The sequence below is a fragment of the Sebastes fasciatus genome, chromosome 18, assembly GCF_043250625.1.
Source record: "Sebastes fasciatus isolate fSebFas1 chromosome 18, fSebFas1.pri, whole genome shotgun sequence".
Classification (NCBI taxonomy): domain Eukaryota; kingdom Metazoa; phylum Chordata; class Actinopteri; order Perciformes; family Sebastidae; genus Sebastes; species Sebastes fasciatus.
Window position 1 is genome coordinate 3,094,011 of NC_133812.1, and position 25,924 is coordinate 3,119,934.

The window sequence follows — 25,924 nt, forward strand, 5'->3', positions numbered from 1 at the left end:
AAAATTCCTGCATTAAGAATTCAGCTCTTTCTAAAACACTAATGAAAGAATGTTAGGACTGCATGATGGAGCTTTAATAAAGCCTAGTGAGACTATTTGGTAGTGAATATTGTACACACACACACACACACACACATTTTGTCAGATGGCAGTAACATGTTTCTAATACAAACATGAATGTACACCGATCAGCCATAACATTAAGACCACTGACAGGTGAAGTGAATAACGTTGATTATCTCGTTACAATGAAACCTGGCAGTGGGGGGATGTATAAGCAGCAAGTGAACATTTTGTCCTTGAAGTTGATGTGTTGGAAGCAGAAAAAATGGTCCAGCGTAAGGATGTGAGCGACTTTGACAAGGGCCAAATAGTGCTGGCTAGACGACTGGGTCAGAGCATTTCCAGAACTGCAGCTCTTGTGGGATGTTCCCGGTCTGCAGTGGTCAGGACCTACCAGAAGTGGTCCAAGGAAGGAAAACCGGTGAACCAGCGACAGGGTCAGACCCGAGGCTCATTTATGTACGTGGGGAGCGAAGGCTAGCCGTGTTGTCCGATCCAATCGAAAAAGTTATTACTGGTTCCGATAGAAAGGTGTCAGAACACACAGTGCATCGCAGTTTGTTGCGTACAGGCACCGGTTAGGGTTACCCGTGCTGACCTGTGTCCACCGCCAAAAGCGCCTACAACGGGCACGTGAGCATCAGAACTGGACCACGGAGCAATGGAAGAAGGTGGCCCGGTCTGATGAATCACGTTTTCTTTTACATCATGTGGATGGATTGAGTTGGAGGTGTTGACTCGGCCTCCAAATTCTCCAGATATCAATCTGATCGAGCATCTGTGGGATGTGCTGGACGAACAAGTCCGATCCACGGAGGCCCCACCTCGCAACTTACAGGACTTAAAGGATGTGCTACTGACGGCTTGGTGCCAGATACCGCAGCAGACCTTCAGAGGTCTAGTGGAGTCCATGCCTCGACGGGTCAGGGCTGTTTCGGCGGCAAAAGGGGGACCTACTCAATATTAAGCAGGTGGTCATAATGTTAAGGCTGATCAGTGTATATGTAGTTCTATTGGTTTTATGGATATGCAAAAACAATACTGCCAAAAACAGCAGATGATGTTAAACTGGGTTGAGGGTCTCCTCAGTATACTTTACTGTACATGCAGTGGGACACAACTATGTTGAGATCTGGGAGAAGAGAAGAGTGGAAAGTGGCCGTCTGTGTGATTTTTTTCTTCCTGTTGCTAAGCTAAAGCTATAATAGCAGCAGAGGCTCCATATTTAAAAAGACATTTAGCTTTTTTCACATTGTCTTTGGGTAATTGCTGGAACTCCCCTTTACCTGTTTGGAACTATATTTGACTGATAGTCTTATCCAAGTCAATTTGTCATCGTGATGCCACACCTTGAGCAAACAAGTTCACTGATCTGTGTAAGACAGCCTTGCCTGGCCTAACTGATTTGATTGGCAAAGTAAACCAAAACCAAGAGCCATTTTGCATCTTGTGGACATTTTGTTGTTGGAACACAATGCGATGAATAATGAATAATTTTAAATGTCCACATTTTTTGTTTTATTTTAAGTAAGCGCAAGTAAGTGGAATCTCTCAATATACTGCACACACACAAATTGATACTATACATCACACATACAATATGTAATACTAATAAATATTATTTTTCTTTCTGCAATGAAGAAAGAAAGAAGAAAAAAAAAAACGTTGTGAAACAGCTGGTTTGCTTGGTTGGTTGTCATTGTGACTGACCAGAGCTGTTTGCAAAGATCATCAAGTGTCGGTGAAGGACTGAGACAAACCGGTGGCACTAGATGACACATTGTAACCATCTGCAAAAACAGAAACAAAACAAAGTGATTAAGTCTGTTCGCAAAACAATATGACTGATAGTGAACCAAGACTAACAGGTGAATTCACAATGAATAGATTGCGGCCTCTGATAGCGCCTTTGAATTGCACATCGCTTGCAACCGCTATCTGCTGTCTTAAGGTCCAATTCACACAAGGCACTGAAATGATATTACAGTGCAAACACGGAGATAACATTTTGCCCTGCAATTTGCCCTTTTTTTGCATCTTATCCATGTGGCAAAGTATAAATGTTGCCTTTGTGCCAAGAACACAGCAGACAGAACAATGGAAGAAAGGAAAAGAAAAATTTAATTTTCAGGCAAGGAATTTAAACGTGACAGAGAGAAACACTATTTGGGATTAAACCTCTTCCACTCACTGAGGGTGCCTACGCCCTAGAAAACCTAAGGAATCCATTGGTAACAACCATGTCATGCTAGCATGTTGGGAAGAATACCAAATAATGCTAGGAATTTCCACAAAATTTTGAAAAACTGGCTCGTGAAATTGGGGTTCTATGGGTACCCTAAAGTCTCCCCTTTACAGGCATACCCACTTTGTGATGATCACATGCAGTTTTGGGCAAAAACCATGCAGTTATTTGCATGCAGTACAAATGTTATTTTCGCCTGTTCTAAAAATGGTGTATCTGAATATTTCTGCATACTGGGGTCCATAAACAGTCTTGGAATTACATAAATTGGGTATTACTGTAAAGCTGAGACTCTTGTCGATTCAATGAGTCACATTGTATTCATGTGTGATGATGTTAGATCACCAAGAAGACATTTCATTCTAGTGAGACCATTTTAAAATTTGACCTGACTGTATAGAATTAACTGTGGTGACCTCTAGGATAATCACAGCCTCATGAAACTTTACAGCCACAAACTAAAGACCTATAGCATTCAGAGGATGGGTGGCTTTCCTAGGCAGATTGATAATAAGGGGGTTTCTGAGCAGTTTCCAGAACAGATGTGCTCGCCATCCAATCGCCAATTCTTGCCAATTCTCGTCAAAAGTTTACAAAATCACAGCATATTCTCTCAGATGGTTGTGTAACAAGCCATCTGGCCGGTAAGGTTAATATCATAGCAAGTATCTCCAACGCAGAATTAAAACTCAGAGGTTGATTTGGCTCCTAGTAATTACAGTCTGAACAACATGATGACAGTAGCATTATCCATTAATGTTTAGCACAGTCACAAGCATAGTTTAGTGCACATGCTAACGTTTGCTAATTAGTACATTAGCAAGTATTACACAAAGTGAAATTTTGCGCAACATGGAAAAAAACAGGGGAACACCACTTACATTACACATTAGAATACACTGGGGAACATGAATGTTGCTACCAAAATGTTGTGCCAATTCATCTAACAAATGTTGAGATATTTTACTGTAAAAGTGACAACTTTGACCTCAGGGGGATCACCAAAGTCATTAAGCTTCGTTCTCTATAGGAAGCACGAAGCAATTCATCCAATAGTTATGGAACACAAACTGCAACACTAGCCTTAAGAAATTTAGTGATCTTTAGGTTCTTTCTTTTCTTAATTGTTGCTATACCTCTTCTCCAGTTCTGGAGAAAGGCCAGTCCACCTGATGATGAGATTCCAGTACTGGAGGTCTAAAAAGAATAATGAAAACAAGAACATGAATCACCACAATATGTGAGTCTGCTAACAAAAAAATGACACAATTAAGCAAACTGTTCTTACCGTTGTCCCGGTTAGTGACTTTATTGTTATTTCTGACCGCACCTGAAAAGTTAATATTCAAAAATTAGAAACAAACGTTTGTTTTAATGAAAACATGTTTTTAAAGGGTCAACAAGTAAGATTTTATATAGTTCTCTAAACTGCTCCGCAGGGTTTTTTGTAAGACAGGCCTTCAAACTCATGTTTGCAGCATCGATGATTCAAACTGGTCTTTCTGAATCACATTTCACTTTCCCGCCAGTAACTGTGACAACACATTCACACTAGCGAGTATTTTTAATTTTTTTTTTTAAATGCAGTGCATTTTTCAGACTGAATGCCAGCAAACTCTGAGAGTTTTTGCTTTTTGATATTTTGAAGGAAATATCTCTACATCTTTGTAAAATCACAATGGTTGCTGTAATAATGTTCTGGAATGTGTTTCATTATTTACTCCCTGGACATTCATCCCTTTTTGTCTGCTGCTCAGCGGCAAAATTCATATATTGAAGGAACAGTGTGAAACATTGAGGGGGATCTATTAGCAGAAATTGAATATATTATTAGAATTATAATATTCATAACTATGTTTATATTAGTGTTTTAACACCTGAAACTAAGAATAATTTTTTTTTGTTAGCTTAGAATGAGCCCTTTATACTGTATCTACTTAGGGAGCGGGTCCTCATCACAGAGTCCACCATGTTGCTCCGCCATGTTTCTACAGTAGCCCAGAATGAACAAACCAAACACTGGCTCTAGTGAAAGCCTTTTGCGTTTTTACATTACCTATAGGCTACCGTAGTTCTCCGACACATGAGCCGCCGAGTGCAAAACCGTGGTACTGCCAGCCGGCGTCTGATGGGGCGAACGGCGTTACCACGGTTTGGCACTCTGCGGCTCACATTACCACAATCTTGGAAAGGGAGGAGAGAGCGGAGGGATACTCATATGGTTGCAATCTGCAACCACACCACTAGATGCCGCCAAATCCAACACACTGTACCTTTAAACATTAGCAATTGCAATATTAGAGAAATAACAAATGTGAGACACATACAAACCTTTTTGTCCAGTAGCGTTCCAAAGACCAATATGAAGAAACCCTTTAAATAAAGACGCACAGAGTAGCATCAGCTAAGAGAGCTTCAATGACAAAAGGCAAACTCACTATTCAGAATCCATCGAGTCATTTTACAGTAGGGACCACAGTATATAGTAATATATCATAGATAGATCAGTAGTATTACTACTCCATTTGTACCTGCAGTGAATTGAAGAATGCGAATGAAACATGGATCCCTCTATTTCTTGGGTCGGTCACGGTTCCAACTCCCAGACCCCAAGTTAATCCAAAAAATGGCGTGAGGACAGCCAAACTCCTGACAATAACCACCAGAACGTGCCTCTCAGCTGCTTGCGCAGCGTCTCCCACTACCCTTCTCCTCAACATTTTATACATCACCACCAACAGGATCAGAAAGTTAATCACCACTATTAAAAGTACAGGGATCACAAAGGCCAGCAGAGCTCTGGACTCGTCAAAGTTGAGCCAGCATCCAATTTGTCTGATGTACTCTTCTTTGGGTGCGGTTACAGCTATGGTTATGATCACGATGAGGAGAGGTGCCCCGTAGCCTAGACAAAATCCAATAGCCAGCAGAGATTTTTTGGACAATCCCCCATCAAAGACACTGACTGTGCGGTAGAACAACAACAGAGCCGAGGCTAACATCCAGAAGAACAGGGCTAGGTAGAAAAAATGGATAAAAAATGTAGCCGCATTGCATGCGGCTACATTTTTCTCATCTGCATCTGAAATGGCTGCCCCAATAATAAACCAAATGTTAGCAATCAGGAGAGACATGGCGATGTTAACGATGGAAACATGACGTAAGTAAGATGTGTTATTCTTCCTTATTTTTCTCCATATGACTGTTTCAATTATGAGGCATAGGACCAAGGAACCCATAGATATGCCAACTCCAATGTAGGTTATGAAATCCAACACAGGATCAACTGGAACGAAGGGTGACATGAGGATAGAGAACGAGGTCAGGTGGTTGCAGTTGCAGGTGACGGTTTGGTTTGTGTCGCGTACCAACTCGCAGCCCTCGCCGTCCCATCCACCAAGACCATCAAAGAGGCTGAAGTTCCAGAAAACACACTGAGGATTCCTCAGAGTATCATTAATAATGTCAAATGTGAACGAAACATTATTGATGGTGACATTGGACTGAACAAGTACAACTCTCCCATTGATGACGTTGAAGGATGAATTGTCTTGATCTCTTGCAGGGAGTACGTTATCCATTGAGGCAAATGTTATCACAGTGATGGACTTTATTCCTCCATCAGACTCTAGTATGTTCGTCTCCACTGAAGAATTAAACTCAGCATTGAAAGTGTCTGTGAATGTAGTTTTGTTCAGGAGAATAAAAGGTGTGTCAATGTCAAAAGAGTCATTGGTAAGGCTACTTGTTATATTCTCAAGAGACAGCAAGAATGTTGAGCTGACGCTTCTAGCTGTGGTTGTTGAGATGTTTCTGGTGTCATTGGTGTTTAGAAAGTTCCATGATTCCTGCGCTTCATCTGTGGTGAGGACACCTGTAGTTAAAAGGATATCCTAAATTGAAAGGAAAGAAAATATAAGATCATTTAGATCTATTAGACCCCTTTTCCGTTAGTTAACATGATGACGTATTTTGTGGGAGGAGCGTTAAGTGGAGGCAGAAACATTCTCTGAACAAGTTAGTTAACGCTGGCTAGGAAGTATTGCTAGCTTCTTTTAACAATGGCTGAAGAAAATACTAGTTTCTCTCAACATGTAGCTTACTGTCACTCACTCTCCAGGATCAAGAGTGTTAGTTGAAAAACATTAACCAATGGGAGCAGATTAGCCGAACCCTACGACCGCTGGCAGGCTACTTTTGAGAGGAGTAGACGACTGGCTAACGTTAGTTAGCTCTCTAGATTGTCTGTCTCCGGAACTGGCTAGTTAGCTAGCTAGCTTGTCCAGAGACTGACAAGCTAGATAGCTAACCCCTGCTGTCCTCCTGACGAAGTAGTCTCCTAGCAGTGAGGAGTGAGGCAGAGGGACTGTGACCCAGTGCTGTCCGATGTTGGGCTCATTTTCTGTAGCATGATGGAATTAGCAAGGTAGCTAGCTAACTAGCCCCTCGCAAAATGAGTAAAATTTAACAAATTAATGCTTCATCCACAAAAAAATCGTAGTAAAGCACAGTGCTATCGCCAGATGAGTGACAACTTTGTTCGGCTCATTTTCTGTGTTGCATGACAGCATGGGGGAATTAGCAAGCTAAGAGATGACGGTTAGCAGAAGGCAAAATATTAGCTACATTTACTCTCCATCTCTGAAACGTTTCGCCGATATTGTAACTCGCTAGAGCCTGAAATACGATACAATACGATACAACTTTATTGTCAGTCTGCACTGAAATTCATTTTGCATCCATAGGCAGCTCAGTTTGAGAAAAAGTACACATACAAAAGACATACTGTTACCATAAGCAAAGAAGACAAGTAAGACCCATCAGACAAAAAACAAAACACATCACAATTAACCATACATAACCTATTAAGAAATTACCATATGTCCTCTGGATTTACATCTCCTTAGCAGCACATTAATTATTATTTAGCAACAAGATGGACTGATGGACAAAAGCATTCTTAAGCCTGATGCGATTAAATGTAGGGACTCTAAATCGCCTCTTGGAGGGCAGAAGTTGATACTCCCCATGCAAGGGATCAGAAGAGATGCTGTTGGCAAGTCTGAGCATGCTCTTGCTGTGAGCTGCTTGAAAGGAGGGTGTCACAGGTTGGCTATAAAGTTTAATAATCACAGTTTGTCATCTCAAATGTATGCAATATCTCGATTCTGGCTCCAAACAACACAACTAGATGACATTTTCGAGGTGTAACTTTAGCCCACTGCTAGTGTTTGCCTCCAGTCTTTCCTTTGTTTGCCTCCAGCTAACACCGAGACGTAATCACGACGTCAACATAAAAAGGGTCTAAATGGTTTAAGACCTGTGTAAACTTCAGCAGGCTAATTCACATACCTCCATTGAAGTCCTAGTTATTGGGATACTCAAGTTGGCTACAGTGCTGAGTATTTCAACAATGGCATTAATGGTTGCAGGAGAGTCAACCACGTCCTCAGTGGAGTTGAGAGTGACATTGCTGAGTTGACTCAAGAAATTTGGCAGTGAATTGTTATTCAAGAACTGTGAGATTTGAAAGAAAGAAAGTGTTAGCATTTCATGGTATCTGAAGCATCAAATTAAAGTTACAATGTATAGGATTTTTATTCACTTATAGCATATTTGAGATTATTCTGATAGCATGAGTTTTGTTTGTAGAAAAATCCGACAATCCTGGTGAAACTTGGTTCACCGTAAACTGTGCTCGATTGCAAACGCAAACTAGTGCATGTGGGTGTGGCCAACTCTTTTGCAACTTTGTTTGACAATTGGCAGTTGCGCAGCCCTGGTGCAGTGCGACACAATGTGGAAGTGAATAAATACATTATTATAAGGTGGAACATAGTATCAGTTGGTAGAGTTGATGTGAGCTTCATATTTATACTGCAATAACTTAAAAATACCCTCTATGGGGCCGTACACATGCCACGTCTAAAACGCGTGGAAAACACCAGCCGTGCCGCATTCATCCTTTTATCCAAGGTGCGTCCGAGGTTGTGCTGCTGTGGCGTCTGCCATTACTAAGCAACCAAAACGTGTGCGCTGCGATGACGATGATGAAGTAGCGGTAATTTAGCAGTAAAAGCCTCACTATCTAACCAAAACAAAGTCAAAACAAAGAGCTTTCCAGAGTAAATCCCTCACAATAGCTTCACCGATTTCCGTGTCAAGTTGACTGACCTTGAAGCAAGTAAAGTAGTCCGTGGGACAGATGGTAAAGCTCTGGGTAGTCCTGCACTAAAATGATTAACTTCTCCCCCATATATTTACTGTAGACTGATTTACGGAACAAAGAAAAGATATCTCCCAGGTGTGATTGGTTGTTCCTCGTCACATGACGTGCGGTGTGTGCTGCAGCGTTCCGAAACAAATTGGAAAAATAAAAAAAAAAAACTTACAATTGGGGAACTGCTACCACAAAGTTGCGAACTCTTGCTCAACGCAACGGCGTTGCTCCTGTGTTTGAGCGTGTCCTCCGCGCGTCTTGACAACAATGAATTTGAGTGTGCAAAAAAACGCGGCATGTTAATGCTAGTTAGTGCTTCTTTTATCATTGTCAATGTGCCCTCCACTTTATGCAACTGTACACTCTAAGAAAAGTCCGTAAAAATACTGGCCAATGTACCGCGTTTATATGAAGGAATCTTCTGTATTTATTTTTCACAGGAGGTTTCCCTGTATTTTTAAATACGCATTGCATTGTGGGAACAAGAACATCCACTAGCGCGAAAGCTGGAAGAGGCATAGACCATCACACATGGCAAAGTTTAGATTTGGAGAAACCTTTCTCACACCTCTATGGTAAAAAATCAACAATTAATGTCTAACCAAAATGCTTTATGTTCAGGACTTAACGTTAGCTCGGTATTGTTTTAGTTGGAAAGCTGTTTTGTTGTTTAGTTCAGCTGTTGTCGACCGTTAACGTTACCAGATACGCCAGGAATATTTTGCTGACTCATTTTGAGACTAACACAAGTTTGATATTGTAGTTTACGTTTTAGTAATGTTTATATTTTAGACTTCAGTGGACGTCAGGTAGAGTTAACCCCAGTTTTAGTCTCAGGCGGTCCGCAAAGACCGATAGGTAACGTACAAACGCTAGCGTTAGCGTCTGTTTTCCCTCCAGAATGTTAAGGTTGGGCCTGTTATTTGGCTAGGTACGGAGGATATACTGTGAATATACAGAATTTTCCGTTTTAGGATTAACAGAAGTGTCCGTGAATGGTACGGAGGACATCCTGTAAATCAACAGAAATTTACATTTAGAGTTGATGAAAATGTCCGTAAACTTAACGGAAAATGTCCTGGTAATTTTCTGCCAGGACATTATCTGTTTTACTACAGATTTTTTTCTTAGAGTGTATACTTCTTTTCCACCGCTGCTAGCAGGAATTCAGTGCCCTCTATTTCAAAGGAAACACCGTTATTCTACTACATTTACCTTGGTAACATTTTGAATGTGTTTTTTATTACTTTTACAGTGTGGTATTACTGTAATAGTTTTACTGGAGTAAAATATCTGAGTACTTCTTCACCTGCCAAGACAACGATGGAGGCCCCATGCCTAATTTTGCCTAAAGGCCCCTAAATCACTGAATCTGTCCGTCTATGTAATTTGGTTTCAGGAACAGCTAGAGAAGTAGGTCACCTTAGCTTGGTCGAGCAGCTTCTGAACCGCTTCTAGGACGCAGTCGTCTCTCTTTTCTCTCCATTCACCATCTCCTTCACAAGCTACTGTCCTTTCTCCCACCTCATTCACTTCGCAGCGAGCTAGAGCCTCGTCACCTTCATTTCCGACACCAAAGACGGGATCATCACATCGAAATGAATCTAGAGAGAAAGAAATAGGTTTAGACTTTAGTACTTCTAATTACAGGAAAACGTATCTTGACGTGATTGGTAGTCAGTGCTCTGCAATGTCTGGATCAATACTTACTCTCTGTGGATAACGCCAGTGTTATATCTCTGCTAAAGTCTCTAAAGTTTTTCACTTGACAAGTGATAATCTCTTCTGTCTTTGAACAGTTGATTGGAAACTGATGGATGATCTCCCCTGTGCCTTAAAATACAAGAAACAACACTCAACTTAGAAAAAGATGACTAATATTCACTAATTGAAAATAATGTGTGTATACGCTAGGACTGTCAATCGATTGAAATATTTCATCGCGATTAATCGCATGATTGTCCATATTTAATCACAATTAATCGCAAATTAATTAATAATTTTGTATCTCTTCAAAATGTGCCTTAAAGGGACTGTTTGTATGAATCAGAATTGCTTGTTAATAGCGACACCTGCGGCCGTTAAGTCAACGAAAGTCAGTGTCGGGTTTGCGCTTGTGCTCGCTCTACATAGACATGAACGAGCATCGCTCAAAACAGTGAGGCGACACACGTCAGCTAAAACCACAATATCACTCTATATTTCAGCTGCCTGGCAGTAATGTTAGCTGACCAGACGAAGGTCTCTCCATGAATCAATGCTGATCCTAGTGTTGGCTTTTCCTGCCTCAGCCTCCCGACCGCGGTCGGAGGGAACGGGAGACACCGGAGTTTTGGTCGGAGACGATAACGTTTCTCTCTGCGGAGCCCCGTCACTTCACAAGACACGGGAAACCTCTGTTGGTCTGGAGGAGCTGCAGCAGTTATTTCTGCACAAACGTCCACTGTACATTCCCTAGATATTCTCAGAGCTAAACTAACTCTTCTGCAGTGTGGAGTGTGTGCGCATGCACGTGAGGTGGAGCGAGCTGAGTGAAGGAAGGCAGGCAGAGGAGCAGAGGAGCAGAGTACAGCAGAGACTCTGGTCCTGGAGACCAAAGCTACGGTCTCCCCCGCGTCCTTCGACCGCGGCCAACACTGTTTAACAGACGGGCTTCTCTAGATATAACTTTGCGGTTTTGGTGCTTCTGTGTAGTTTGTTTTGGAGTCTGAGTCTGAACAGCGGAGCCACACGCGAGCGCGCATGGGACACCGACCCGCAATGATTTATACGTGTAAGAAGTTACAAACAGTCCCTTTAAAAGGAGATTTGTCAAGTATTTACTATTCTTATCAACATGGGAGTGGACAAATATGCTTGCTATAATGTATGCATATATTTATTATTGGAAACTAATTAACACTAAACAATAAGAAATATTATCCAGAAACCCTCACAGGTACTGCATTTAGCATAAAAAATATGCTCAAATCATAACATGGCAAACTGCAGCCCAACAGGCAACAACAGCTGTCAGTGTGTCAGTGTGCTGACTTGACTATGACTTGCCCCAAACTGCATGTGATTATCATAAAGTGGGCATATCTGTAAAGGGGAGACTCGTGGGTACCCATAGAACCCATTTACATTCACTGATCTGGAGGTCAGAGGTCAAGGGACCCCTTTGAAAATGGCAATGCCAGTTTTTCCTCGCCTAAACTCTGCGTAAGTTTGGAGCGTTATTTAACCTCCTTTGCAACAAGCTAATATGACATGGTTGATACCAATGGATTCTTTAGGGTTTTTAGTTTCATATGATACCAGTATCTTTGCTCTAGCCTTAAAACTGAGCCCGCTACAACCCAAAACCCGTAAGTTGCGTTAACGCGCTAAAGAAATTAGTAGCGTTAACATTTTTTTGCTTTAACGCGTTATTATCGCATTAACTTTGACAGCCCTAAAAATAATTTATGTGTCTACACGTTATCTCAAATTTTTGCCTGAGAACAACATTAATAATATCTCCCAATAGCTGATTTGTCTTTAGGTGCTTTTATGTTTCAGGTTTACCTGCAGTGGATGTGCCTTTAAACTCAACCTCGTAGGGGCTGTTGACAGAGCACGTCAGTGGAACTTCCTTTCCATTTTCACATTGAACAATTTGTCTGACTGGTGACACTTGGATCAAGGGTCTCTCTTGGAGTTTGAATACTCCGTTGAATCTCTGCCTGAAAGCTGCATTGTCTCCTCTTCTCAGCTTACATTCATAACCTCCTGAAATTAAAGGTGATCATCTATTAATGTCAAATCAATGTGTTGCCAAAAAAATATAAAAAATATATCAGATGCCACCACCACCAGGTTACAAGGGGTCAACAACCTGAATCAGCATTAGTTGGTGCCTTCAAATGAAACTCGTGAGCTCGTATTTACAACAAGGGAACTCGTGTACACAAAGTCCTTGGCGCTCAAGTGGTTAAATCGTGAGAACAACGCTGCTAAGCGACGGCAATATTAACGTTTCTGTAGGCATCTGGGAGCCACAGAGGCTAACAATTTAGCCAGGTAGCAAGCGGGTAACATAATGCAGGAAATGCAAAGGCATAATGACAGACAAATAAGATTAGGCTGCTGGGAATATCTACAGGAATATTTTCCTCGGACATATAAAATTACGAAGAAAAACAATATACAACTAAAATTACAATATGTTAACTTATTATGCGCCAAGAAATGTTCTCACATGGCCTCCGCCATTTCTGACAACGTCAACAAACATGTCCCAACTCGTGAACTCTGAGCTTTCAGAAACCTTCCATTCACGAGGTTATGAATACCACAAGAGGGGGGCGTTCATATGGCTTCCTCTCTTGAACGAGGTAAAAAGGGCCCCATTTGAAGGCACCATATGTATAAAGATAGAGATTTAGATATAGTGGAAGCAAAATTCTTCTACAATTTCCAAATATTTTGTGCTGTAAGCTTTGATTTAAGAGACTTGAATGGTACCTTTAAAGCTGCAGTTGGTAACTTTTATGAAAATAACTTTTTATCATAGTTGCTCAAACTGTCACTATATCCTGACAGTAGAGCATGAGACAGATAATCTGTGAAAAAATATGGTTCCTCTGCCTCCAACCAATCAGAACCAAGGAGTCTCTAACACAGTGTCGATCAACTTGGCAATACTAATCAAATATGAGTCAAGATTATGTTACTGTAATGCGTATTTCTTGATAAAAAATGTTTTCAGAAACATCTTGTAGTGCACTGTCTTGCTGCAAAATGAGAAAGTTTGTTCCGGCCGGTGGGGGTTGTTCTCCTTTGGGAAAACAAAAACAAAAAGGGTGAACATTGTATTTCATAATTTGCTGTTTCGTGATGGCACCTCCGTATGCATAAATCAGTAACGTCAGGAAACAGCCTGCGACACGACACAAGAGCAAAAGACTTTAAAAAACTTTCCCGCTAAAGTCTCCATTTTATATAACTTACAAACATGAACACAGATCTTGTCTAGTTCGTTCAACGAGCGACCAAACAAACATTAGCTGTTCAGCTAAAACATGTCACTGCAGCATGCCACTCCAATACTTCTTCTAACAACACACTATCTGCCTATGGCTACAGCGCATCTTTGTTTTATTTTTTCTCTCGTTCCCCTGCTGGAGCTCAGCCTGCAGGCTACTGTCAATCAAACACGGACATGAATTTGTCTTTGTCTCATCTACCTTTAGGTGTTTCCAAAACCACAATAGAAGGAGTCTGAGTCTGAATATAGGGTTACATAACAGCCAACTATTTAGTGAATACTGGGGTGTGTCTGTTAATGGCTGTTAGGCATTATCCAGAATGGAATGTCTACAGGCTGCATATAGAGGTGCCGTCAGGAGGAAATTATTTTCTCTTTTATAATTTTATCCTTAACTTGCGGTTTCAACTTAAAGGTGAAAAAGACTGATGCAAAAACTAATAGTTACTACTTCAGGTATATGAGACCATTTTAGCCTTATATATAATTTCAGCTGTGTGGAGTTAACCCATGTCTACATTTTTTTTTTTTTACATTTTTGGTCAAATTACTTGACCATCACCAGATAAATGTTTTTGGCATTGGTGGGTTAACAGTGTAGCTGTTGGTTTTGCAATGCGATACAAATATCACCCTCAAGCCAATCAGAGTATTGCATTCACACAGGTCAGAGCACAAGGACAAAAGTACTCGACAGCGCCTGCATTGTAAATGTGTATGATTTGGAAATGTTACCAGAGACAATTTTTTTTATTGAATGCACCATACTAGATCAATTTCATACCATTGTCGGTGCTAAAGAAATTTAACACAGTTAGCGTTGCTCCTCCATTTGAAAACACATGTTGATCATCTTGGCGAATTAAGTCATTGTCACGTCTCCACTCTGCAATGAAGTTGGTACCAAAATTGAGATTCGCTGGTGGTGGGCCACAAGTTATAGTTAGTCTATTCCCAGAAAGTACTTGAGGTGGGGCAAACACTAAGGGCGTTGGGCCTTTAAGAAAACAGACACACAAGTCAGACAATTATTATACAACCATCTTATACAATGGAACAATTTAAACAATCACAGCATTTTTTTCCAAAAAACATTATTTCCAAAAATGTGTAAAACTGTCTTACTGTCAAACAGAATTGGGTAGTTTTCTGACAGCTCTGTAAATATCCCTGCTTCTAAAGCTTTTATTTCCATTTCTTGAAAAGAAGTTGCATTAACAGCATAGTCACAGATGGTGCTCCCGCTCCTGTAATGTAGAATTGAATCCAAATGAAAATCTGATCACAAGCAGGTAAAATGTTGTCCATTTAGGACCATATTATATCTGCCCCTGGAAACCACCATTAAACACCTACAAAAAGGTCTTAAACACTGTATGGTTAATTGTTTTGCAACATGAAAAAGTACTGTAAAAAGTACTGTTCAGTTATACAGTTGCACTATGCTTGTATAGTATGCTACAAACCTGAAAACAACCAAACTCTCAGTAGAAAAGTATAACAGATTGAAGAAGGAGAGTAAAATCAAAAGAATAAAATTTGACTTACCGGAACCTAATGGACGCTACTGCTGTAAAAGTTGAGATGTGCGTATTACTTTGTCTTTCAATCTGTTTGAGACAGAGACATAGCCTTGCTTGTTATCAGTTCTACAATTAAATCAGGATCATATATCGCAAACATTCGTTGCATCAACATTGTGACAAAACTGTAAGATTGAGACGTAAGAGACATTCAGACTTACAGAGTTAAAAGAGTCTTGGTAAATGATGTTGTTTGGGTTATTGTATGAAGAATTAAAAGTCAAGTCCATGGTAAAGGACAAGCTCCTCACTACAACAGAAAAGGTTGTTATCACAAAGAAGTTATTTTATGAGATACATTTATTCGACATTTTATTATTCAACATTTTATAAATCATACCCTGTGTTATCACTGCTGTTGTATTTGGTGTTGCTGTCGTCATCGGGGTTATTATTGTTGTTGTTGTTGTTGTTGGTGTTGTTGTTGTCGTTGTTGGTGTTGTTGTTGTCATTGTTGTTGACGTTGTTGGCGTTGCTGTTGTTGTTGGTGTTGTTGTTGTCGTTGTTGGTGTTGTTGTTGTTGTTGTTGTTGTTGTTGTAGTTGTTGTTGTTGGTGGTGTTGTTGTTGTTGTTATCGTCATTGGTGTTGTTGTTGTCATTGGTGTTGTTGTTGTCATTGGTGTTGTCATCCCTGTAAAAAAACAAATTGCAACAATAAATGGTATTTTATTTCCCAACAAGTGTCTTCAACTACTACAGACTCCGGTGAACTTTAAAACAAAACATTCAAAACAAAGCAATAAATGTTCCCATACCAGGAGTCGGGGTTGGACATTGAGTGACATCTGTGGAGCAACATTGAAGATTAAATTATTACACCACGTTTTTCTGCTCAGGAAAAACAAACCATGTTTATCTCAGAACGTGTAGGAGAGTCAGGCAGATACAGTCGATATACAGTATATTTGTTACCTTTTTCACAGGTAGCATCACTTTTTTATTGCCACAACCTCAAAATAACAATGCTTACTTGTGATTGGTCGACAGTACTCTCCATCAGAAGGAAGTCCATTAATGCATCCACAGGTTTGTCTGGTGGCATTATTGCACGCACCGTAGATGACACACTTGTCACATGACCAAGCAAACTGCTCCTCACACTCACACTGCAGTCCTCCAGTGGAGTTTGGAAAGCACCCTTTTAGAGAAATACAATTAAAAAAAACTTCCAGCAATAGTATGCAAATCAGACACTATTTGACAAAACAGCATTAAATGGACCACACAAACCAATAAGGAAACCAATAAGCAGCAAAAGTTCTTACCTGTGGTGAAATTTAAGCCTGTCACTTGTAAAGACTGAGTGACGGTGAAGGGTAATGGCACATTGTTCAGAGTGTTTCTGAATATATTAATAAAATTGGATGGCACACTGGAGACTGGGATGCGCAAGTCTAGGATTAAATCAATGATCACCGGGTCTGTGGAGGAGAACAGGAGAAAATCTCGTCATTGTTAATAAATTTTTCAGCAAACATTTTTTGCTTGAATTGAGCTTTTACGTGATCAATGCAAGTTGTATGAGCCTACAGGCAGAGATATATATTTCCAAACCATAAAAAATAGCGGTGTAGCTATAGATACTACGAGAGTGATGCAATTTTCTTGATTTTACAGTGCCAGTGCCAAGCTTCAGAAAAACACACACAGATATTCAATCTCTACATTTGATGTGTTATACCGTTTGTTGGCGTAGGTGTTGCTGGTGGTGGTGTTGTCTCTGTAAAAATGAAAATAAATAAATGTTAATAATATTTTATAGTACAACTGAAATAATAACACATAACACGTAGCTTCATAACAACACATAACAACACGTAGCTTCATAACAACACATAACAACACATAGTTTCATAAAAATACATAACAATACGTACCTTCATGACAACACATAACACGTAGTCTCATAACACATAACAACATGTAGCTTCATAACCATACATAGCTTCATAACAACACAAAACAACACGTAACTTCATAACTCATAAGAACATGTAGCTTCATAACAACACATAACAACACATAGCTTCATAACAACACATAACAACACATAGCTTCATAACAACACGTAGATTCATACGGTCTTACGCAGGTGGTTATCAACTTTGTAAATCAACCCAGGGTTTCTCAGTCTGGCTATGAGCGCGTTCACATGAACAGGGTGGTGTCTGCAGTTTATGACCAATCACAGGCATGGACAAGTCTACAGACTTGCGGCGAGACAGGAAGAGTAAACTATATTAGACAAATGGATTAGAAGTTAAACACTTAATCCAGACTAAAAGTAACACAGTTGAAGCTGCCAAATGCAGGAAGGACAGCTGGTGAAAGAAAAAACTTCCGATGTGTGAATGCGTAAATTAACAGACATGAATTTAACGGAACACTCAAAAGTCAGATATAGTCATCTAGATATAAATAGCTTTACGACATGTAATGAATGAATGAATTACACCTAATTATGCCCATTAACAAAATTGCATGTGTGACTATTTCAACCTCTTTGGCGGTGTGAAACGGACTCAAGAGCAAGTAAAAAAATAAATATAAAAACATAATTCAAAGCGGTTAACACCGACAGCATAAATCCAGCTGTCCTTCCTGCATTTGTCACGGTCGGTCTCGTGTACCGAGCTCTGATTGGTCAGTAGGCGGTGCTTTTACACGAGTTGATCTCTTATCTGGAACATAACCTGCTCTGGAGCAGGTTAGCTGTTCAGCATAAGTTACCATGGCGACCTACCCCGGTAAGAAGTGATCCACCTTCGTAGGACGGAAAACCCTGAAGAGTTAACCCTGAAGTTACCTCGTTAACGCCAAATCCTGCTTCGTAGTACAGGCCTCAGGTGTTTAGTGACCAGGTGTGTGATGCTGTTAATAGCATCATCAGTGCTACGTCCTTGCTTGTAAGCAAACTGAAAGGGGTCTAATAATGCATCTACCTCTTTCCTAAGCAAGGACACCATGATCCTCTCAAAACATTTCATAACAATGGACCTCAATGCAACAGGCCTCGAAATTTTTTTTTTTTTTGAGATAGGTGTTATTAATTTTTTTTTTCTTCCTAACGCTGGGTGTAGTGGGTGTAGTACAGGTGTGCCTAAAAAGTGATTGGACCTCATAAGTGTTATATCACCAACCTTGCAGGGAGCCGATCCCAGCTGACATTGGGCGAAGGCGGGGTACACACTGACACATGGGCTGACACATAGAGACAGACGCTCACATTCACACCTACGGGACATTTAGAGTCAACAATGAACCTATCCTGCATGTCTTTGGACTGTGGGAGGAAACCTGAGCACCCGGAGAAAACCCACGCTAACACGGGTAGAACCTGCAAACTCCACACAGAAGGGCCCCAAGCCGGAAGCGAACCTACAACCCTCTTGCCGTGAGGCGACAGTGCTAAACACTGCACCACCGTGCAGCCAACTCGAGTCATTTGTACTTTATCCATGCCAAGCAAAGACACATTGTTGTCATACCAGGACACAATGCGGAACAGTTGTAATCAAAACTGTGTTATCAGCTTACCAAGGAAACCTGTTAGAGGTTTAACTGTGTTATCAGCTTGGCAAAGGAAACCTGGTAGAGGTTTTTATCTGTCTGTATGCAACATATTCTTTTTTTCAGGATGATTGATTAAAGTTCATTAAGTCCATCCAAAAAAAACAAAAACATAAGCAGTTACTTGTCACAGGTGGTTCCTTGTTGCATGATTCAGGAAAGTAAAAATATGTCCAACACCTCCCATTAAAACAAAATAAATTTTAAAAAACGACAAGGCATTGTCCTTATACAGTAAAACTACTTCAAACAGAGCATTTAGGTTGATGATTTGATGCATACGAAGCACCATCTACTGGCCAAAAGGGGAAATTGCCCTAAAATTTCATACAAAACATTTACACACAAATGTTCCTGAATAAAGGTCATCCACATTTTTGATGAGTGGTGAAATTAAGTCTTTCAACAGTGTTCAGTTTAATATACCACTAACAAATGTATAATCAACAGTTAGTTCTTCAGCTCACTTACTAGAGGAAGAATTACATTTGCATAGTTTGGCCTCTTTAGACCTCAATGCAGCAGGATTACAAACAACAAATTAAAACACCCCAGGGGAAGAATAAAAACAGCAGTACTGGCCTGTAAACATACTCAATTACTAATAAAAGTCCAGCGTTTAAAATTTAACTAAATTACTAATTCTGTACTTTTACTTAAGTATTATTATGTAGCTTGGCCATTTTCGCAGTTATATATTTTTATCATCAGACTGTTAATACTATCAATTGGTTAAAGCAGCAGTAGGCGAGATTGGAGCAAATATGATTTAAATAAGTTAGATTTTATAAAATGGTCACTGTATCCTGACAGTAGTGCATGAGACAGGTACTCCTAATGGCATCTGCAAAATTTCACAGACTGGAGGAAAACATCCAATCGAGAGCCGAGCTGGAGCCCCGCCATCTCTGAGCACCTGTCAATCACTCGCGAACTCCGGTTAAAACGAAGCCAACAATTTAAAAAAAATGCAGTTCCTGATAACTTGTGGTTGTTAGCCAAGTTCTAAGGGCATGCTGCCATCTCATTTGCATAACTTCAGTGTATTGTTCAGCATGTCAGCATAGAAAGAAACCGTTTCCTTAAAGCAGCTAGAAATGGAGCAAATATGGTTTTAAAAATGTTATTTTTTACAAAACGGTCACTATATCCCGACAGTAGTGCATGAGACAAGTAATGTGGAAAAAAAAATGATGTTCCTCTGTGTCCTCCGGTTTCCTCCGGTGCTCCTAACAGCATCTGCAAGATTTCACAGACCAGAGGAAAACAACCAATCCAGAGCCGAGCTGGACCCTCGACTTCTCTGAGCAGCTGTCAATCACTCGGACCAAACGGTCAAACTAAGCAGCGCTGATCAAATATGAATCAATATTCTGTTACTGTAATGCCTATTTCTCGTGCAAAATGTTTTCAGAAACATCTTGTCCTTCCTAGGCCTTCGGCCTTGGCGGAGGTAATGAAATGACCTGTGATTGGTCAAAGTCTCCTGTCACGGGCTAGATTTTTTAAACCCTGAAAACAGAGCCATGAGGAAGTGCAGAAATCCCTCAGCACACTTGAATTACAATATGCTGAAAAGGTTATTATGGAATTTTTTACCCAATGATGTTAAAAATATGTTGCCTTCCATTGCTCTAATGTGTGAGCAGCATTTCATGTCCACCTACAACAAGGCATCATATTCCATAATCATATCATATGTTTTGCATGTAAAATCTGAACCTGCAAGTATCTATCTAGCTGTAGAATGAATGAAGTGGAGTAAACAGTACAGTTTTGTGGAGTAGAAGAACTAAGTATCATAAAATAGTAATACCCAGGTACCTTTAAATTGTACAGACTCAACATGTTTTTGTACTGAGTGAGCAATCGACTCTTTTGGTTGCGCCGCAAACGCTACTATACCTGTTCGACTGGTGTTTAGCTGACAGTACTGTCCGTCAGCTGGAAGGGCATTAACACATCCACATGTGTCACCAATGATGGCATCACAGGCTTCATAGTTAATGCAGCTGTTATACGACCAAGCATAGCTCTCCTCACATCTGCATTGGTATCCAGACAGATTTGATGAACACACTACGGAAAAAAAACAGCAGCACATGACATCGAGGTTTACCGACATGTTTCCTGGTAAAAAAGAAATTTGAATATATTTGAATTTGACAAAACAATGGACAATGAAAGGACCTGTTGTGGTGTTGATGCTGGTAATTAAAGCGGTGCCGTTGATCCGGTAAGGAAGAATGAACTCGCCCAAAAGCGTTCGGACACGCTCCAGGTCTGAGGTGTTGATAACAGCTTGGAGTACATAAGAGGAAGAACTTAAGGAAGCTGGAAAGACATGAAACAGACATAAATCAGATATTGAATTGATAGTTCATACTTCAGAGATGTAAAGGACAAATTCAGGAGGGCTAAATTCTGTTGTTTACCATAAAAAAGTGACTCACCCTCTCTTTTTTCTCTGGCATGAGTGTGTGATGCTTTTGTACCCATCAATCCCTGGAAAAATAATCTGATTAGTTCAATTGTACTTGTGTTTGTCTACATAAAACAATAACTGTAACTACGTGCTGATTATACACAAAACCACATACCGCATTAAAGGTCCCATATTGTAAAAAGTGAGATTTTCTTGTCTGTTATAGTATAAAACAGGTTTAAGTGCTACATAAATACTGTGAAAGTATCGAAACGTTCAATATACGGAGAAATACGCACAGCCCGTATTCAGAAATTGTGCGTTTGAAACAAGCCGACAGGATTTCTGTCCATTTGTGATGTCAGAAATATACAATATTTAGACCGTTACACGGTTTTAAACATAAACATTCTAAATGTGTCCCAGTTTATTCCTGGTTGTAGTGTTTGTGAATCATATCAGCTGACAGGAAGTAAACATGGACCCAAACTGTTGCCTAGCAACGCAATTTCGTTGAAATGCGCTAAAACGGAGCGTTTCAGATATACAGGTATATTCAGGCAGACAGTATGAGGAAAAAAAAAAGTTTTTTTTTACATTACAGCATGTAAACATGTTCTAGTAGAAACACAAATACCAGTATGAAACTGAAAATTGCACGATATGGGATCTTTAATATATTTCACATTTTTAGCGATGTAGCCAAATCACACATGTTTGCAGTATCTCATGGTATAGCATTAACACCTTGAGTGGTATTCCTTATTAATTCTTACCTCAAAGAATACATTCAGAGACACTCTGTATACCTGATTCTGCAGACTGTAGTATAGAAGCAGAAGACCAACCATGTATCCTACTGCCTTTGGCAATGCCATCCCAACTAGAATGAGAATACAAGCAACACAATGATTTTTAATTACTAAATCGATCAGGAGACATGTATGCATGTGTTCCTCACGGTTTAAACTCATAGCTGATCTAACAAGGTGTTATGTGAGGTTGTGCTAGTACTTGTGCTTTCTTCAAAATGCTACCCAACAATTTAAAAAATGTAGTTCCTGATAACTTGTGGTTGGTATTCAAGTTTGAGGGCATGCTGCCATCTCAATTGCAACTTCAGTGTATTGTTCAGCATAGAAAGAAATGATTTCCTTAAAGCAGCAGTAGGTAGAAATGGAGCAAATGTGATTAAAAAAAGTTATTTTTTATAAAACAGTCATCCTGACAGTAGTGCATGAGACAAGTAATGTGGAAAACAATCATGTCCCTCTGTGTCCTCCGGTGCTCCTAACCGCATCTGCAAGATTTCACAGACTGGAGGAAAACAACCAATCAGAGCCGAGCTGGAGCCTCGCCGTCTCTGAGCAGCTGTCAATCACTCCGACCAAACGGTCAAACTAAGCAGCGCTGATCAAATATGAATCAATATTCTGTCACTGTAATGCCTATTTCTCGTGTAAAATGTTTTCAGAAACATCTTGTAGTGTACTGTTTAGCTTTAAAATGAGAAAGTTTGTGAGCTAGCCGCCATGTTGAGATCAGTTGGGGAAATACCAAGCACCACCCACCAGCCACAGCTGAACCGTGCACTACAAGATGATTCTGAAAACATTTTACGCGAGAAAAATACATTATAGTTTCTCGCATAAAACTTTGTCAGAAACATCTTGTAGTGCACGGTTCAGCTGTGAAATGAGACAGTTTGCTCCGGCTGGTGGGCGGTGCTTGGTATTTTCTCAAGTGATCTCAACATGGCAGCCAAACTTTCTCATTTTACAGGTAAACAGTACACTAAAATATGTTTCTGAAAACATTTTATGCAAGAAATAGACTCCTAGACTTTGAAACAGCTTACCATATCAGGTTGATTCTGGTACTATTTTTAAAACGATCTTTAAAAGCTTTTTGGTATAGTTTACACTTTTTGTCCAAACAATATTTATCGTTCTCTCCTATTTTGTGCACATCCCATTTTCTTGTCTATTTCAATAGAACACACAAAGTGTTCTATTTATTTTATTACTATTTGATTACAGTTTTTTTTCTTTCGTTTTTTTCCAACTATGCATCTTCCTATCAGCATTCCTGGTTCTGTTTAGCACTTTGTAAACCCCTTTTATTGAAAAGTGCCCTATAAATAACTATTACTATATAGTTATTTTCAGTTACTAACACACTGCTGGAAATTGCTATTTCAGATTTGCATATGAACATCATTTGTTGCATATATATATATATTTTTTTTTTACAATTTTCATTGTTTTTATTTCTGCATTCAACCAAATTATGTTTTTTGTGAACCTTATTTCACTCATCTTTTATGAGTGTTCGGTGTATATGCTCTAAATTGTCAAGGAGCAAATAAAGAATTAAAAAGTGCAATTTTCACATCTAGTGGTGTGGTTGCAGATTGAAACCAACTGAGTACCCCTCCTCTCACCCGTCTCTTTCCAAGACTGAGGTAACGTGAGCCGCTGAGTGCAAAACTGTGGTAACGCCTTGCTCAGTGGCCATCCTTTCCATGCCAACACTACTTTAGGAGCAACAGAAGTCAGAATGCAGCTGGTGGTACCACGGTTTAGCACTCTGCGGCTCACATTATCGCAGTTTCACAAGCATGACAGAGAACTACGGTGACCTTCAGGTAACGTAAAAACGTGAAAGGCTCTCTCTAGAGCCAGTGTTTGGTTTGTCCGTTCTGGGCTTCTGTAGAACATGGCGGAGCAGCATATTGGACTCTGTGAAGAGGACCCGCTACCTATGTAGACATGAAGGACTCTAAGCGAACGAAAACACAACGATTATAGTTTCAGGTGATTACACACTAATGAAAACATAGTCATGAATATTATATTCCTTTTCTTTTAATAGATCCCCCTAAATGTCGCATAGTGTTCCTTTAAGACAGCCTACTACAACTCCTAATTTATACCCTGTCTGGCAATTGGCCAGGAATACATTTCTGCATTTGTCACTAAACGTCTGACTCCGCTAAACCAAGTTTGGTCAACACAGATGAAAGTCCTCTCGTTTCCAGTTACTGAACATTACATTCATAGATTAAAACACTTGATATTAGGAATAATGTGAATTTAGTTAAAGAATGGAGTTAAGTTTAAGTTTGAAAAGCACCTTTTCAAATGTGAAACCCTCCTAGTCTTTGTTTCACGGTTTCAAGGTTTCTTTCACCGGTCTTCCTAAAAAAAAGCTAAAACATTCTACTGGGGTTTTCCTTTCATAATCTACATTCAATGTGAATTTAAAACATAATATAATCTGAAAGCACCTCAATATTGTAACCAAGATAAAAGACAACAACTGTTTGTTAGCATTGATCAACTACAGCTCCCAGGAGATTTTGATACCAATATTGCTAAGTACAATAGCAAGAGAATACAATGTTGTTTGGTACTGCTTTGTAAGTAAAGCTCAAGCCCCTCACATAAAATCTACTCAAAGGGCAGACATTTGTAGTATTTAGAAAGGAAATATAAAAATCAATATGTTCCATTTAGTCCTATTTACCTTCAGTATGTTCCCAAATGTTTTTCATCTGCTCAGTAAAATGGGTTGGATGTAAAATTGCTTCGGTGTTAAATGTTCTTCTGCATGAGTAAAGACTATCCAAGCTTCATCAAATATGTGCTTTCTCTACAATATGTAACTACAGTTTGCCTGATAACATAATACGTAATAACCACCGATATAAGATAAAAGTGAAGTTTTAAAATGGTAATTGTATTTATTTACCTCTCATTGTCCTCCAGCTTCCAATAAGGGCTCTTTATCAGGAGGGAACGATAATGTTACTGCTCGTCTCCAGATACACAGAACTATCATCATGAGATAAAGTACTAGAAATCAGTCAACTTCCTGGAGTGCTTTTGTCTGAGTCACACACCTGTCTGGCAAGTTAAGTAAGCTGATCCTTGGCACAAGTCTAGATGCACAATTGTACGTGTCTGAGCATCCAAAAGTGGCTGACAGGTGGTTGTTGCGGGGGCAGGAGGCCCTTTCAAATGGTTAAATCCCATTATTGTCATGATTATGTTTTAGGTAAAAGGGATCCGTATTCAAATAAAGACCACATTATGTAACACTGTAGGCTTTATTCCTTTATGATATATACTCCCATAAACAAATACGATACTTGGTCAAAGTGCTATATATACAATTATTTCGTTTTTGTAAACAAAAACAGAGGCTGTCAAAAGTATAGCTCTAAGGAACAGTACAGATGCACTTCAGTGCGTCGAATCATCCTTCTCATGGAAGCTGTTTCCGTGAAAGGATGACTGAAATCTTTCCCTGTCTTGTTCCTCTTACTTTAGGGTAAGTCCAATGGCATTTGAGCAAAGGAACAGCTACCATTTGTGGCATGGCGGTTGTAAAAGCCTTTGTAAAGTTGCCAAATAAAAGGGAGTAGACAGCGAGTCTAACATTTTTGTACTCGGCTGAGTCATGAAACAAGTCAAGTCGAGTCGAGTCAATTTTATTCATATAGCCACAAATTTGCCTCAGGGGGCTTTACAATCTGTTCAGGATACGGCACCATCTATCCTTTACAGTGTGACCCTCTCATCGGATAAGGAAAAACGTAACCAAAAAAAAAAACCTTTTAACGGGGAAAAAAATGGAAGAAAGCTCAGGAAGAGCAACAGAGGAGGGTTCCCCCTTCCAGGACGGACAGATGTGCAATATATGTTGTGTGTACAAAGTAACAGCATAATGAAAATACAACATAGACAATCCATATGACAAAACATAATACATGTAATGTGAACATATGTGAGAAGGTGGATCC

General features: G+C 39.8%; 1 protein-coding gene across 1 annotated transcript; it reads right to left on the minus strand.

Moving 5' to 3' along the window:
- Positions 1 to 569: 569 nt before the first annotated feature.
- LOC141756237 (adhesion G-protein coupled receptor F1-like) lies at positions 570 to 21,998 on the minus strand. Its single transcript, XM_074615821.1, has 22 exons — positions 21,927 to 21,998; positions 21,146 to 21,197; positions 20,883 to 21,026; positions 20,598 to 20,771; positions 16,804 to 16,842; positions 16,388 to 16,543; positions 16,093 to 16,260; positions 15,878 to 15,907; positions 15,463 to 15,753; positions 15,284 to 15,372; positions 15,088 to 15,149; positions 14,665 to 14,786; positions 14,324 to 14,536; positions 12,078 to 12,281; positions 10,239 to 10,361; positions 9,951 to 10,132; positions 7,661 to 7,825; positions 4,840 to 6,201; positions 4,640 to 4,681; positions 3,597 to 3,638; positions 3,445 to 3,505; positions 570 to 1,853 (listed from the first exon to the last, which is right to left on the minus strand). Exons 1-22 carry the CDS (start codon positions 21,993 to 21,995, stop codon positions 1,795 to 1,797), a joined length of 3,849 nt encoding a protein of 1,282 aa, XP_074471922.1. The 5' UTR covers positions 21,996 to 21,998; the 3' UTR covers positions 570 to 1,794.
- Positions 21,999 to 25,924: the final 3,926 nt, after the last annotated feature.

Bases quoted from the DNA above. Each gene is read 5' to 3' on its own strand.
- LOC141756237 (XM_074615821.1), bottom strand. From the start codon at position 21,995: ATGGCATTGCCAAAGGCAGTAGGATACATGGTTGGTCTTCTGCTTCTA. The intron at 16,261-16,387 runs GTAAGAACTTTT...TTTCTCTAAAAG, and splicing joins AGGCTTAAATTTCACCACAG to GGTGCTTTCCAAACTCCACT. The intron at 4,682-4,839 runs GTACAAATGGAG...CTTTATTTAAAG, and splicing joins CATTCTTCAATTCACTGCAG to GGTTTCTTCATATTGGTCTT.